Source organism: Trichosurus vulpecula, chromosome 2 (genome assembly GCF_011100635.1).
Source record: "Trichosurus vulpecula isolate mTriVul1 chromosome 2, mTriVul1.pri, whole genome shotgun sequence".
NCBI classification, from domain to species: domain Eukaryota; kingdom Metazoa; phylum Chordata; class Mammalia; order Diprotodontia; family Phalangeridae; genus Trichosurus; species Trichosurus vulpecula.
Window position 1 is genome coordinate 348,136,299 of NC_050574.1, and position 13,443 is coordinate 348,149,741.

The following is a 13,443-nucleotide window of genomic DNA, read 5'->3' on the forward strand; positions in this document are numbered from 1 at the left end:
AACTTCCAATTCTTGGCCACCATAAAAAGTACTGCTATAAATATTTGTGTACATGTAGGTCCTTTTCCCATTTTTATGGTCTCTTTGTAATACAAACCTAGGAGTGGTATTACTGGGTCAAAGGATATGAATAGTTTTATAGCCCTTTGGGCATAATTCCAAATTGTGCTCCAGAATGGTTAGATCAGCTCACAACTCCACCAGCAATGCATTAGTGTTCCAATATTCCCACATCTTCTCCAACATTTATCATTTTCCTCAAACTCCTCATTTTGTGAATGGAGAAACTGCAACACAGGGAAAGTGAAGAAACTTGCTCATTATCACACATTAAATGGTGGAATTGGAACATGCTCTCAGACACTCTCACTTCGAATCCAGTAGTATTTCTGTTGCACTATTAATCTTTTAGATCATCAGATCATAGTATTTAGAAATAGAAGGAGCCTTAGAGCCTGAATTCCTTCATTATAAATAATGAAGCTTGGATAGTCTTCTTCAATCTTCAAAGTGCTATATAAGTGTCAGCTATTATTATTATTTACATCATCATCATCATATCAACAATAGTAATGCACATAACCACATAGCTAGTAAGCAAGAGAGCTTGGTTTTGAACCCATATTCACTGATTTCAGAACTTTCCACTACACACAATTCTACATTGTGGAAAGCAGTTTTGTTGTGATGGTTTCGTTGATTGTCCAGATTTAAGAAAATGATGGAAAAAATACCAGTAATGCAGACTAAGCTTAAACACATATCCAGTGTTGGGGCAGCTAGGTGGTGCAGTGAGTAGAGCACCAACCCTGGAGTCAGGAGGACCTGAGTTCAAATCCGGCCTCGGACCCTTGACACTTTTACTAGCTGTGTGACCTTGAGCAAGTCACTTAACCCCAATTGCCCTGCCTTCCTCCCTCCAAAAAAAAATAAAAAGATAAAGAAAAATGTATCCAGTGTACATTTCTCTCCCTGGAGAGCCAATTGTTAAATATTTATTTCTTCTCCTCTGCCCTCAGACACATCACAATCCCATACCAACTTCTCCAGGACTTTGCTAGAAATTCCTAAACCATTCTAGAGACTAGGTGATCTAGAGATCTAAATGATGGAAGAAAGAAGCTAGTTGACTTTCAGGTTGACCTGGCATGACAAGTAGCTGCTGCTAAATAGTTCGGGATCATTGGAAATAGTACAAAATGAAATGTAAGGGAAGTACTACACAAATGATTTAGAGGGTATGATGAAGGAAAGTTTCATGTTTTTTCTTATTTTGTGATGTGCAGGGAGAAGACTTCACAGAGAAATTATCCAAGGTGGCAAGATGAGACGCTTTCCCCAGAATACCAGCGGGATTTATGCCTATTCTGATAGTACTAACAACTGGAAAACGTATTTTAATCATTTATTATTCTCCCACCCAGAGCATCTCCCCACAACCGTATGTGGGATATGCATTATAAATATACTTGGAGGTATGTATACAATTCTTCTTCCTTACCATTCTATTCTGTTATCTTTTTTGTTTGCTGTACCTTGAAAAGATTGTGCTTCAGAGTTAATGGCGGGCTTGATTAAATAATTTGAAAGTTTTTTTTTTTTTTTCCCAAGTCTACACCTTTATGCAATGAATAGCTCAAATCTACTTAGTCCCCTGCTGGTGAAGCAGATCTAGAAACTTCTTCCCCTATTCTTTTCCTATGTGGGAGAATTGCCTCACTGATGGAAAATAATGAGCATATCACATCTTCTGCCCAACTTGAGGGTGAGTTTTCCGAGGGTGCCCTGAAAGTCTTGCGCTATATCTGTGTAAGGGGCATGACTCCTGATTTACTGAGAGAAGGCTGAGCCATAATGCTTTGTGAATGGAAAAGGGACTTACTCCAACTTGTTAAACAGATCACTCTAGCAGGGACCTCAAAGGAGACTTGTGAGAGAGGAAAGGTGTGGACTGTTGAATGGAGAACTATAGTCAAGCTGGGGACCTGTAGGAGAAGTTGGCCCTTATCCTGTCTCTATAACTTTACCTCCTACATGTCTAGATACTGCTTACAACAGACTACCCTTTGATGAGCTTGTTCTCTCTCCAGGTTTGAGCTGAGATGTTATCTCAATTCCAGGTGAAGAGCTCATTTACTTGTGTATTCTTCAATATGTTAGGCTGCTAGGTGGCACAATGAATGGAACACCGGACTTGGAGTCTGGAAGACTTGAGTTCAAATTCAGACTCAGACACTGTGTGATCCTGGGCAAGTCACTTAACCTATGTTTGCCTCAGTTTCCTCATTTGTAAAATGAGGCTCATAATATCACCTACCTCTCATGTTTCTTATGAGGATCCAATGGTATAATAATTGTAAAGCACTTAATACAGGGCCTGACACATAATATGTTATATAAATGTTATCTACAACAATAGTTATTATTGTCTAGTCTATATAACTTCTCTGGTTTCTTCTTGCTGCTTTCTTTGATTAAAAAAAGACTAACTCTTCATTATGGTCATTTGTGTAAATCGTGGCAAGAAAGGGCTAAGTTGCTGAATGTATAAAATAGTAGGACTGTGCAAACAAACAGAAATTAATGAGGATGTTGTTTATTGTGCCTTAAAATCAGGAAAAAGAGTAAAACACCATATAAGCCTTGAATAAGTCAGTGACTATGAACTTTCCTTATCCCAGAGATTTCTAATTGGGTCTTCTCTTTAGTATTGACTTTGGCATCTTCCAGGAAAAAGATCTAAAGATGTTTAGTCCCTTTATCAACTATTGCCTGTAGGATTTCAGAAATGGAAAGGTAACACTTATCAAGAAAGAAAATGAAAAAGCCATCATTAAGGTCTTACTATGAACAATGTATTGTGCTAAGCTCTGGGGATGCAAAGATTAAAAAAAAACAAGACAGTCTTTGCCTTTGAAGAGCTTACATTTTAACAAGGGAAGACAATACAGTTATCCCTTCCATATTGCCATTTTCCCCATCACGGTTTTGATATATCTTGGATTGGCATAAGAAATTAAATGGGAATTTCAGAGAAGTTTTGCTGAAACCATAGATGACACTTGCAGGCCAGCAGACAACACAGAAAAAGTTTAGCAACTCCAAAATGCATAAAATATGTGTATAGTATTACATATTTTCTTTTCATACCATAATAATTCAGACTTTTTCTCTGGTATGAAAAGAGGGCCAAAAATTTTTACATGGATTTTCTCCATTATGGGGGTGCCCCACACCCCTAGCCTCCTCCGATGTGGAAGGAATTAATGTATATCCAGGGAAATGGTAGCCAGGGAAAAGTTTTTGATGAAAGAGTAAATGGGAATAGTAGTCATAGGACATTTGATTGGCATGCTCTTAGGCTGGGGTTCTGGTGGAGACAGCCATCAGGCGGCATAGTGAACCCCAAACTGGGCAAAATCAGAGGAATTGCTCCCCAATTTGAGCCAAGTACTACATGGATGGAACATTTGATTCTGAAAGCTACTAAGCCCTTGTTAGTGCAGGAACCTCTGTCAAAGCCTGTTTCATGGCCGGTGCTATGGGTATTTGCCAAGAATTTTAGAAATGAGTCCACATTTGAGGAACAACTCTTTAAATTTCAGGAACCTCATAGTGGAGCAATGCAAGGGTTTCAGTGCAGGAAATTAAATGCAAAATTGGACCATATACATAAATGTATCACTGTTAATCCCAGTCAAATGTGCCATCTGAAAGTTGGATAAATATATTCCCTTCCACTAATGGCAAATATTTTTGTTACAGCATTTTTGAAGATCAAGTTGAAAGACTCACCTTTTCCCCTCCCAATAATCCTGTTTTTAATAGGATGTACTTTTGAAATCCTAAGTTTTTCATCTTTTAAGGTTCGTATCATAAAATTATATTTTAGCAAAAGGCAACAGAAATATAAACTGGATTGAGGGTGCTCCTGAAACTTCTGTGTGACAAATGCTTTCTTTACATGGTTTTGGTTTTTAATAGATCAGTGATTCGCACTGGCAGAAGATGATAGGACACAGAAGGCAGAAAAAAGGGGGTTTCTGCACTTGAGGTGCTTCCAATGTGGATGCAGATACAGAGTTATTACTGATGCTGGAGTCCTGTGGCCACTGAGGAGAATGTGACAGGAAAATGAAGGAAATCCTCCCCTCCCTCCCCAGCCATTGTGCTAGAGAATTACAAGTAGCCTTACCCAGACCAATATAGGCAGTAAAAAGTAATTATCCTGGTCATTTATATTTTCATTTATACATTGCTCTAATATTTGAGTAATAGAGGTTGAGTAGGATTTGAGGTCACTTAATTGTAATCAAGTAGTCTGCACATATGGGAGAAAGGAAAGGGAGATATTTTTGGATCCTGATATTTGAGAACTGGAAGGCACCTTTTACTAGTTCAGTTATCTCATTCTATAGGTAAAGAACCTAAGGGTTATTAGAATAGTTACATGACTTGCCCAAATTCCCCAAGGTGAGTGAAAGAACTAACTGTCAAAGCCAGGCTTCCTGACTTTTTGTTCAGTTAGATTCACGAGGAGAGGTTTTAAGAAAAAAAGGATATTGGATAAAGGGGTTTTGTTTTGTTTATTTCTTTATTTTTATTTCTGTGTTCAGTTCTGGGCATCACATCGTAGGAAAGATAACAACAACCTGGAGCATGTTTGGAAGATAGTGACCAGAATAATAAGGGAACTGGAGCACATACTCTGTCAGAGGCCTGCATAATAAATGGTGGCTTGTGGCCCACAAAAGCAGCCTGCGCACATTATGTTATGCAGGCCTGGTTTACATCCTCTACATTTTTTGTAGGCAAAATCCTTTTGTGGGCCTCAAGCACTAGGCAGGCCCTAAGCAGCCCACAGGCCAAATGTCATGCAGACCTGTTCTATTAGAATCCAGGGTAATCATGAGGAAAAGAAAACAGATTTGTTCTGTTTGGCACCAGAGATCAGGACGAGGGACAATATCGGTGGAAGTGACCAAGAGACAGACTTAGGTTTGCTATGCAGAACCACCTAACACTTGGAGCAATCCCCAAGTAGAATGGACTGTCCAGGAGATAATAGGTTCTGCTTTACTGAGGGTGAGATGTTCAAACATGGCAGACCCTTGTTAAGAATATCGTAGGGCAGGAACCTATGCAGGCAGGGAGAGGGTGGACCACATTGTCTATGATTTCCCAATTCTTAGATTCTCTTCCAAATCTCAGCTCTTCTATTTATAACTGTGACCTGAGACAAATCACTAATGTCTCTGGGCCTCGGGCTCCTCCATCTGTAAAATGAGGTGGTTGGACTAGAAGACATCCAAATTGTCTGTCAGCTCTACATCCCACAATCCCAATTCTTGGCCCAGATGATCAAACTTGTCAGGGTCAAGTGGTAGGATTTAAGGGCAAGAATCAATAGTTTAAGAGACATTACTTGAGGTAAGATCATGGGATAACACAGCGAACTTTTAATACTTACATCTATGGTACAGTGGATAGAGTGTTGGGCCTGGAGTCAGGAAGATTCATCTTCCTGAGTTCAAATCTGACCTCAGACACTTATTAACTGTGTGACTCTGCACAAGTCATTTAATCCTGTCTGCCTCAGTTCCTCATCTCTTTTCCAAAATGATGTAGAGAAAGAAATGGCAAACTGCTCCAATATCTTTATCAAGAAAATCTCACATAGGGTCGCAGGGAGTTGAACATGACTAAAATGATTCAACAATCCCTCTTTTACAGATGAGGAAACTAAGACTAATGTTGTGACTCGCCCAGAGTTAAGTATCGGAGGCAGGATTTGAACCTAGGTCTTCTGGACTCCAGGTCCAGTGCTCTGTCCACTATAACATCTAACTTCCTTCATTTGAGGAGTTTTAATATGCTTCTCGTTTAGGTTAAAAACCAGTTTGAGAGGGTAAGGAGAAGGTCCTTTGCTGCAAGTCAGCTAAAATTCTTTTTTCCTAGTTTGGGAGGTCCAACCCATCAGAGTCAGGGAGGCAGTACTCAATTAGTTTTGCCCAAGACCTTCTCTGACAGTAGATTGCCTCTCGTAACAACATTCATTCATTCATAACATTCAACAAGTATTTATTCAGTGCTGTTCCAGCCAGATACTGTAGGAGGCTCTGGGAAAACCAGATCTAAAATGAATAAATAAAAGCAAATAGTCCCTACCTTGAAGGTGTTTACATTCTACTCAGTAGGGTGTAGATACGGACACAACGGTGTCTAAAGATATTAATAGAAAATATATACAAAGAAATTTCAGGGAGCGTGCTGGCACTGTTAAGGGGAGGCATCTGGGTGGATCTTGTAGCCCTTGAGCTAAACCTTGAAAGAAGCTAGGAATTCTCAGAGGTAGAGAATACTGGTGTTAGAAATAAAATGTCTAGAGGACTGACAAAGACTCCTGAGGTAGATGAGGCAAGCTCATTTATTCTACAGTTCTTGCAAGAAGTGGGTGTGCTGCCTGAGCAGCAACACACATCAAAAGTGCAAGCCAGCAGTGTAAATCCCTGCCTCAAAATGTGAAGTCCCTCCCTCATTTCCTCATTGACTGAGTACCCTGAGGTGTGCAACTTCCCCATATGCCTACTTCATGTTTCCCCTTGAGGTGTTCTCCCTTCCCTCCACGTACATCCACATAGATCACGTGTGAATTAAAACGAAATTAATGAATTTAATGAAATTAATGAATTAAAATTCACTTCTCCCAGGGAGAAGTGAATATTCATGAGGTGATTAAGCATGCATATTTCAGGTCTAGCTTACCCTTTGCCCTGCTTTTGACCACAGACCCAGTTGAAACTGGTTTTCCCCTTTTCTGAGAATTGCTTTTGCAAAAAGAGACTTGTTCTCTGAGAAGAAAACCCACTTCCCTCCACCTGTGTGGAAACACAGTTTTTCTTTTTATATCTCACACTGGGAACTGGGAACAGTAAGTTGGTCACCTTGTCTGAAATGTGGGACTCATAAAGGGGAGTAATATTCAATGAACCTGGAAAGGTAAGATGGAGCCAGATGGTGAAGGAGATCAAATGACAAAGCAGAGGCATTTGTATTTTATCTCGGGAATAATAAGGAATTTCTTGAGGCAGAGAATGGTCATCCCCATGCTTTAGGAATATAAATTTGGCAGTTGTGTGGAGAATAGGATCAGAGACAGGAGAGACTTGGAGCCAGGTGACCAACTAGCATTCCTGACGTTAGGGTGTTGACCAGGTGAGTAGAGAGAAGGGCGCTGGTCCCACTGAATTGGCTAAAATAGCTTGATACGCCTATGAGGTTTTCAACAACAGATTAAACTTTAAAAATGGCTCAGTTGTTAAAGTGCACGTTTGCAAACTAAATGGACTCTTTGCATATTTTGTGGACAGTCTGCATTTTATATAGATGTTATCATTAATAGTTATAATATGTGAAGCTGGCATTTGTTCGTGATGGAGAAATACTATACTTCCCTTCATGTTCCCAGGTGCAGAAATTTACAGAGCCAATACAATGGATGGATCCTGTCATATTTATTAATTTGTTTACTCCAGTGATTATATTTGCAGTTTCATTTGATACAGATTTTTATATGTTTAAAAAACTATTTTGGCAGGTAAGCAATGTGATTTTCTCCCCTATAATATAATTTAATGTAATTTAGCTACATGTTAGGAGGTGGCCAGAGCATACAGAATGTCTGGTTCCAGAAGTTAGTTTCAAATCCAGCTAAGAGTCTTCAGGAAAAAGGATTTCTTTTATCTTTAGGTTCAAAGTTAGGTAGAAGCTACATCTGGGAGAGTAAAAAGACAATGTTAAAGAAATAATCCAATTGTTAGTCTTCCCTTTTGATTTAATCACCCCATTAAGTGACAAGTATGTGGCAGCCACTGTGCTCAGCCCCGAGCACAAAGACAGATGAAACATTTCCTGTCTTCATAGTGTTTACATTCCATTAAGGGAAACCAACATTAATTAATACAAAATTCGTACACAGTGAAAAACAAACGAACAAACAAAAATGAGGGTGGTCTAGCTCTTAGAGTGAGAGGAGAAGCTAGTGTCAATAAAAATTCCTTCTAAGAGTCAGTATTTGACACATCTATTACCTATGTCCAATTGCTTGCCTTCTCAGTATGGGGGATGGGAGGCAGGGGAAGGAAGAGAGACAATTTGGAACTCAAAATTTGAAAAAAGAATGTTAAAATTGTTTTTACATGTGATTGAGAAAAAATAGAATTTTAAATATAAAAAAATACAAAAGAAAAAAAAGAGGTAGCATTTGAACTCAGCTTTGAAGGAAGCTATGGATTCTAAGAGAAGGCAGAGGTGAGAAGGGAGTGCGTTTCATTAATTCAGACAGAAGTAAGTTTGGGAATTTAGCCAAGTGATAGTGACAGTAGGGTGATAGTATACTGTACTTGGAGTTAAGACTTGATTTTGCATCCTGCCTCTAACACATACTAGCTGTTCAACTGTGACTGTGTGACAAGTCACTTACCCTCTTTCAGCCTCCATTTCCTCATGTGAAAAATGAGGGAAAAAATAGCATATACTTCACAGGGCTGTTGTGAGGATTAAATAAGAAAACATAGAAAAAGCACTTTGTCAGCCTTAAAGTGTTATAGGAATGTTAGTTATCATTAATAGTCTCATTTTTCTGCAATCCTTTCTTAGATTCCGTTTTCAATTGCTTGTATGTCTACAAAGTTAGGGAAAAGCTAAATTAGTCTGTACTTACATAGAGCCGCTCACTCAGATATTTGGGGTAAACTGAGACCTTTAGTGTTTATCTACACAATAGAAACATGTAAGTTTCTAAGGAAAAGAAAACTTTTTAATATATTTTTAAAATTAATTAATTTATTTTTATTTTTCAACATGCATTTCCACAAGATTCTGAGTTCCAAATTTTCTCATCTCTCCCTTGTCCGCCACCCCAAGATATCTCACATTCTGATTACTCCTTCCCCCAGTCTACCCTCCCTTCTATCACCCCACTCCACCATGCCCTTATCTCTTTCCCCCTTACTTTCTTGTAGGGCAAGATATGTTTCTATACCCCATTTCCTATATATCTTATTTTCCAGTTGCATGTAAAAACAATTTTAACATTTGTTTTTAAAACTTTGAGTTCTAAATTCTCTCCCTTCTTCCCTCCCCACTCACCCTCATTGAGAAGGCAAGCAATTCAATATAGGTTATACATGTGTAGTTACGCAAAACACTTCCATAATAGTCATGTTGTGAAAGCCTAAATGTATTTCCCTCCATCCTATCCCGCCCCCCCCATTTATTCTATTCTCTTCTTTGACCCTGTCCCTTTCTGAAAGTGTTTGCCTCTGACTCCCCCCTCCCCCAATCTGCCCTTCCTTCTATCATCCTCTCCCTCCCATCCCCCTCCCCTCTACTTTCCTGTAGGGTAACATACCCAATTGAGTGTTTTTGCTATTCCCTCCTTAAGCCCAAGCTGAGGAGAGTAAGGTTCACTCATTCCCTCTCACCTTCTCCCTCTTCTCCTCTATTATAAAAGCTTTGTCTTGCCCCATTCTATCTCTCCCTTTCTCCTTCTCCCAATATATTCCTCTCTTACCCCTTAATTTTATTTTTTTAGATATCATACCTTCATATTCAACTCACCCTGTGCCTTCTGTCTATATATATATATATGTGTGTGTATGTGTATATGTATATATGTGTATATATATATATATATATATATATATATATAATCCCTCTAATACTGAGAAAGATATCATGAGTTGCAAATATCATCTTTCCATGTAGGAATGTAAACAGTTCAACTTTAATAAGTCCCTTATAATTTCTCTTTCCTGTTTACCTTTTCATGTTTCTCTTGATTCTTGTATTTGAAAATCAAATTTTCTGTTCATTTCTGGTCTTTTCATCAAGAATGCTTGAAAGTCCTCTATTTCATTGAACATCCATTTTTTCTCTTGAAGTATTATATTCAGTTTTGCTGGGTAGGTGATTCTTGGTTTTAATACCAGCTTCCTCAACCTCTGCAATATCATATTCCAAGTCCTTCAGTCCCTTAATGTAGAAGTTGCTAGATCTTGTGTTATCCTTATTGTGTTTCCACAATACTCAAATTGTTTATTTCTGGCTGCTTACAATATTTTCTCCTTGACCTGGGAACTCTGGAATTTGGTGACAATATTCCTAGGAGTTTTCTTTTGGGGATCTTTTTCAAGAGATGATAATCACTGGATTCTTTCAATTTCTATCTTACCCTCTGGCTCTAGAATATCAGGCAGTTCTCCTTGATAATTTCTTGAAAGATGCTATCTAGGCTCTTTTTGATCATGGCTTTCAGGTAGTCCAACCATTTTAAAATTACCTCTACTGGATCTATTTTCCAGTTCAGTGGTACTTCCAATGAGATATTTCACATTGTCTTCTATGTTTTCATTCTTTTGGTTCTGTTTTATAATTTCTTGATTTCTCATAAAGTTATTAGCTTCCATTTGCCCCATTCTAATTTTTAAGCAATTATTTTCTTCAGTGATCCTTTGGACCTCCTTTTCCATTTGGCCAATTCTGCTTTTTAAGGCATTCTTCTTCTTGTTGGCTTTTTGGACCTCTTTTGCCATTTGGGTTAGTCTATTTTTAAGATGTTATTTTCTTAAGTATTTTGGAGAGTCTCATTTAGCAAGCTGTTGACTCCTTTTTCATGATTTTCTTGCATCACTCTCATTTCCCTCCTCATTTTTTCCTCTACTTCTCTTATTTGATTTTCCAAATCCTTTTTGAGCTCTTCCATGGCCTGAGACCAATTCATATTTTTCCTGGAGGCTTTGAAGGTAGGAACTTTGACTTTCTTGTCTTCTTCTGGTTGTATGTTTTGATCTTCTTTGTCACCAAAGTAAGATTTTACACTTGCTCATTTTCCCAGCCAATTACTTGACTTTTGAGCTCTCTGTCAAGGTAAGGCTCTGCTTCCAGAGTGGAGATGCTCTGTCCCAAGTTTCAGGGGTTTTGTGCAGCTGTTGTCAGAGATACTTCTAGGCACCTGTAAATTTTCAGTTCTTCTAAGATGGTAGGATCCAAGGAGAGGTGTTTGCTCCTCTCCTGGACTGTGCTCTGGTCTGAGTGACCACAGGCACTCTTTTCTTCCTTGGAACTGTGAGGAGGATTCCCTCTCCACAACTGCCACAAGCTCTGCCACACCAGGCTCCTCCTCCCCCAAGGACTGCCACCCAGGACTATGACCCAGATCCAAGAAGGGCAAAGCAAGAGAATCCTGTCTCAACACCAGCAAAAAGATCCCTGCAATCCCCCCTCCAATCAGTGGCTTGATTCCCCCACCATCTGTGGGCCAGGAGCTCTGGAAGCAGCTGCCAGTGTTTTCCCACCAACCTTCTATGCTGTCTTTGGCATTTTTGGGTTGAGAAGTCTGGAAACCACCACAGCTGCCTGTGATTCAGTCTGCTGAGGCCTGCTCCAAACCCATCTGTGCTGGCACAGCCCACACTAGACTGTGCTCCACTCCCAGCCTGGTGTAATAGACCTTTCCTGTCAACCTTCCAGGTTGTCTTGGGCTGGAGATTTGTTTCACTCTGTCATTTTGTGGATTCTATAGCTCTAGAATTTCTTTAGTCATTTTTACAGATATTTGGAGGGGTTTGGGGGAGAGCTCCAGCAAATCCTTGCTTTTACTCTGCCATCTTTTTGTGGTGAAAAAATGACTTTTTTGTGTGTGACAATAACTTTTTTTCATTTTTTTTTGTTATGCTTATCTACTAGTTAGTGGTCCTATCCCCTCAGGACACAAATAAGTAGTAAGGTCATCTAAACAACCATGGAAATATGAAAATTAACAACTAAGTGCTTAAAGTTAACTAATATATTAATATAGGGTAGCTAACAGGTGTCATTATGGAGAGCACAGTGGGTCAGCTAAAGGCCTTATGGGAAAAGGTGGATCTAAATTCTCCAAGGTCTTGCTTATCACTTACCACAAGTTCAGTTTAGAGTGTGACCTCTTCATTCACCACCCTTCCCGCTTTGTCCCCCTTTTCTCTCATGTCAGATGATGAAGCATTAAGCAACTTCACTCTTACAAAAATTGGCTTACTTTTTAGCCTTGAGTCTTCAAGTTTATGTAGTCCTTTTCTCTGATATTTTATAGAGCTCATATCAGACTAAATGTTATTAATAAAATCATAATAGCTCAGAGCCCCCAGTAGTGAAACTTCCCAATATTTAAACAGAGGTTTTGCTCTCCACTCTAATTGAGATTTTGGTGTATTTCTAACTAATCCCTCCTGTCTTTCTCATTTCCCCATTAAGCCTTCATGAACAACCTTCATATGAAGCAAAATCTGGATAAAAGGCTCAACTCAGATTTTCCAAAAAGAAGAAAACAGCCTATAACAGTGTCTACTAGTAGATAGACATAGAGAGGGAGAATGAGGAAAAAATGACACCTTTCAGAACTTCCTTCAGTTCTGGAAATGATTACAATAAAGAGCTTCAGTTGAAGTTTTTTGTCCCTTGACACCTGTAGAGATTTCATGGTGTACCACAATCTCTGTTCTGTCACAGCTCAGCTATCTCTCTTCTTTCTCTAGGTGAGTAATCATTAGCCTTCTGCTGATGCTACTGCTCTTTGCAGCTCAATTCGTTATGTCCTAGATGGCGGCTGAAGGTGTGGCCTTTTTTCTTTTTCACTGCTGCAGTTGGTCACTTCATGCAGTTTCTCTATTCTTCTCTCTTTGCAGCTTCTGATTATCTTTTTTCAAAATTCCTAGGTATGACAAGTCCATCTTTTAGCTCAAAAATCTCAATAATTCAACTCTCTTTCAAGGGCTGTGAAGGAACACTTGTCCATCTGAAAAATAAGTCTTAGAAAGCCCATGAGTTCTCAAACCTCTAACACAGTGGCTATAAGGAAACACATAGTGGTTAGAATGCCAGTTTTTAATCAAGAAGACCTGAGTTCAAGTCCTGATTTTGACACGTTCTGGCTGTGCGACCCTGGCCAATCCATTTAATCACTATAAATTATGACAGTTTGTTTCATAAACTCTTAAAAACGCATAAAAATATGTAAAATTGATTATTTCATGTCTAGTTCTGATAAATAAGTTATCTAATATTTTCTCAGAAATAATGTGTAGAATTAAGTTTTATGAGTATTATTTTTACAGTCTTGTTATGGAATTATGTATTGCTAAGAATGCAGAGTTTTATCTGGTTATTAATGGATCCATATCTTTTTATCTCTTTTTGCAAATCTTACAGTAGATTATGTGGATAATTTGCCACCAATTCTAATCACTGTCAAGCTTTATATTTTTGTAAATTTCCTCTGTTTGAGCTAACTTGGAAATTCATACCTGAGCTCCTTTTTTTTCAAATTGTCTCACTTTAAAGCATAGGTTTCTCCTGTACACACTTGTTCTGCTCCAGCTACTCTTCTCAACTTTTTCTTCTCAT

At 38.7% G+C, this 13,443-nt stretch overlaps 1 protein-coding gene across 1 annotated transcript in view; it reads left to right on the plus strand.

Annotated features, from left to right (window-relative positions):
• Nucleotides 1–1,324: 1,324 nt before the first annotated feature.
• The window catches only part of SLC9C1 (solute carrier family 9 member C1), a 77,249-nt gene continuing 65,130 nt past the window's right edge, over nt 1,325–13,443 (plus strand). Inside the window, exons 1-3 of the mRNA XM_036744118.1 lie at nt 1,325–1,475; nt 3,766–3,866; nt 7,469–7,597. Coding sequence (XP_036600013.1) covers nt 1,325–1,475; nt 3,766–3,866; nt 7,469–7,597 — 381 coding nt within the window. The remainder of the gene's footprint in view (nt 1,476–3,765; nt 3,867–7,468; nt 7,598–13,443) is intronic.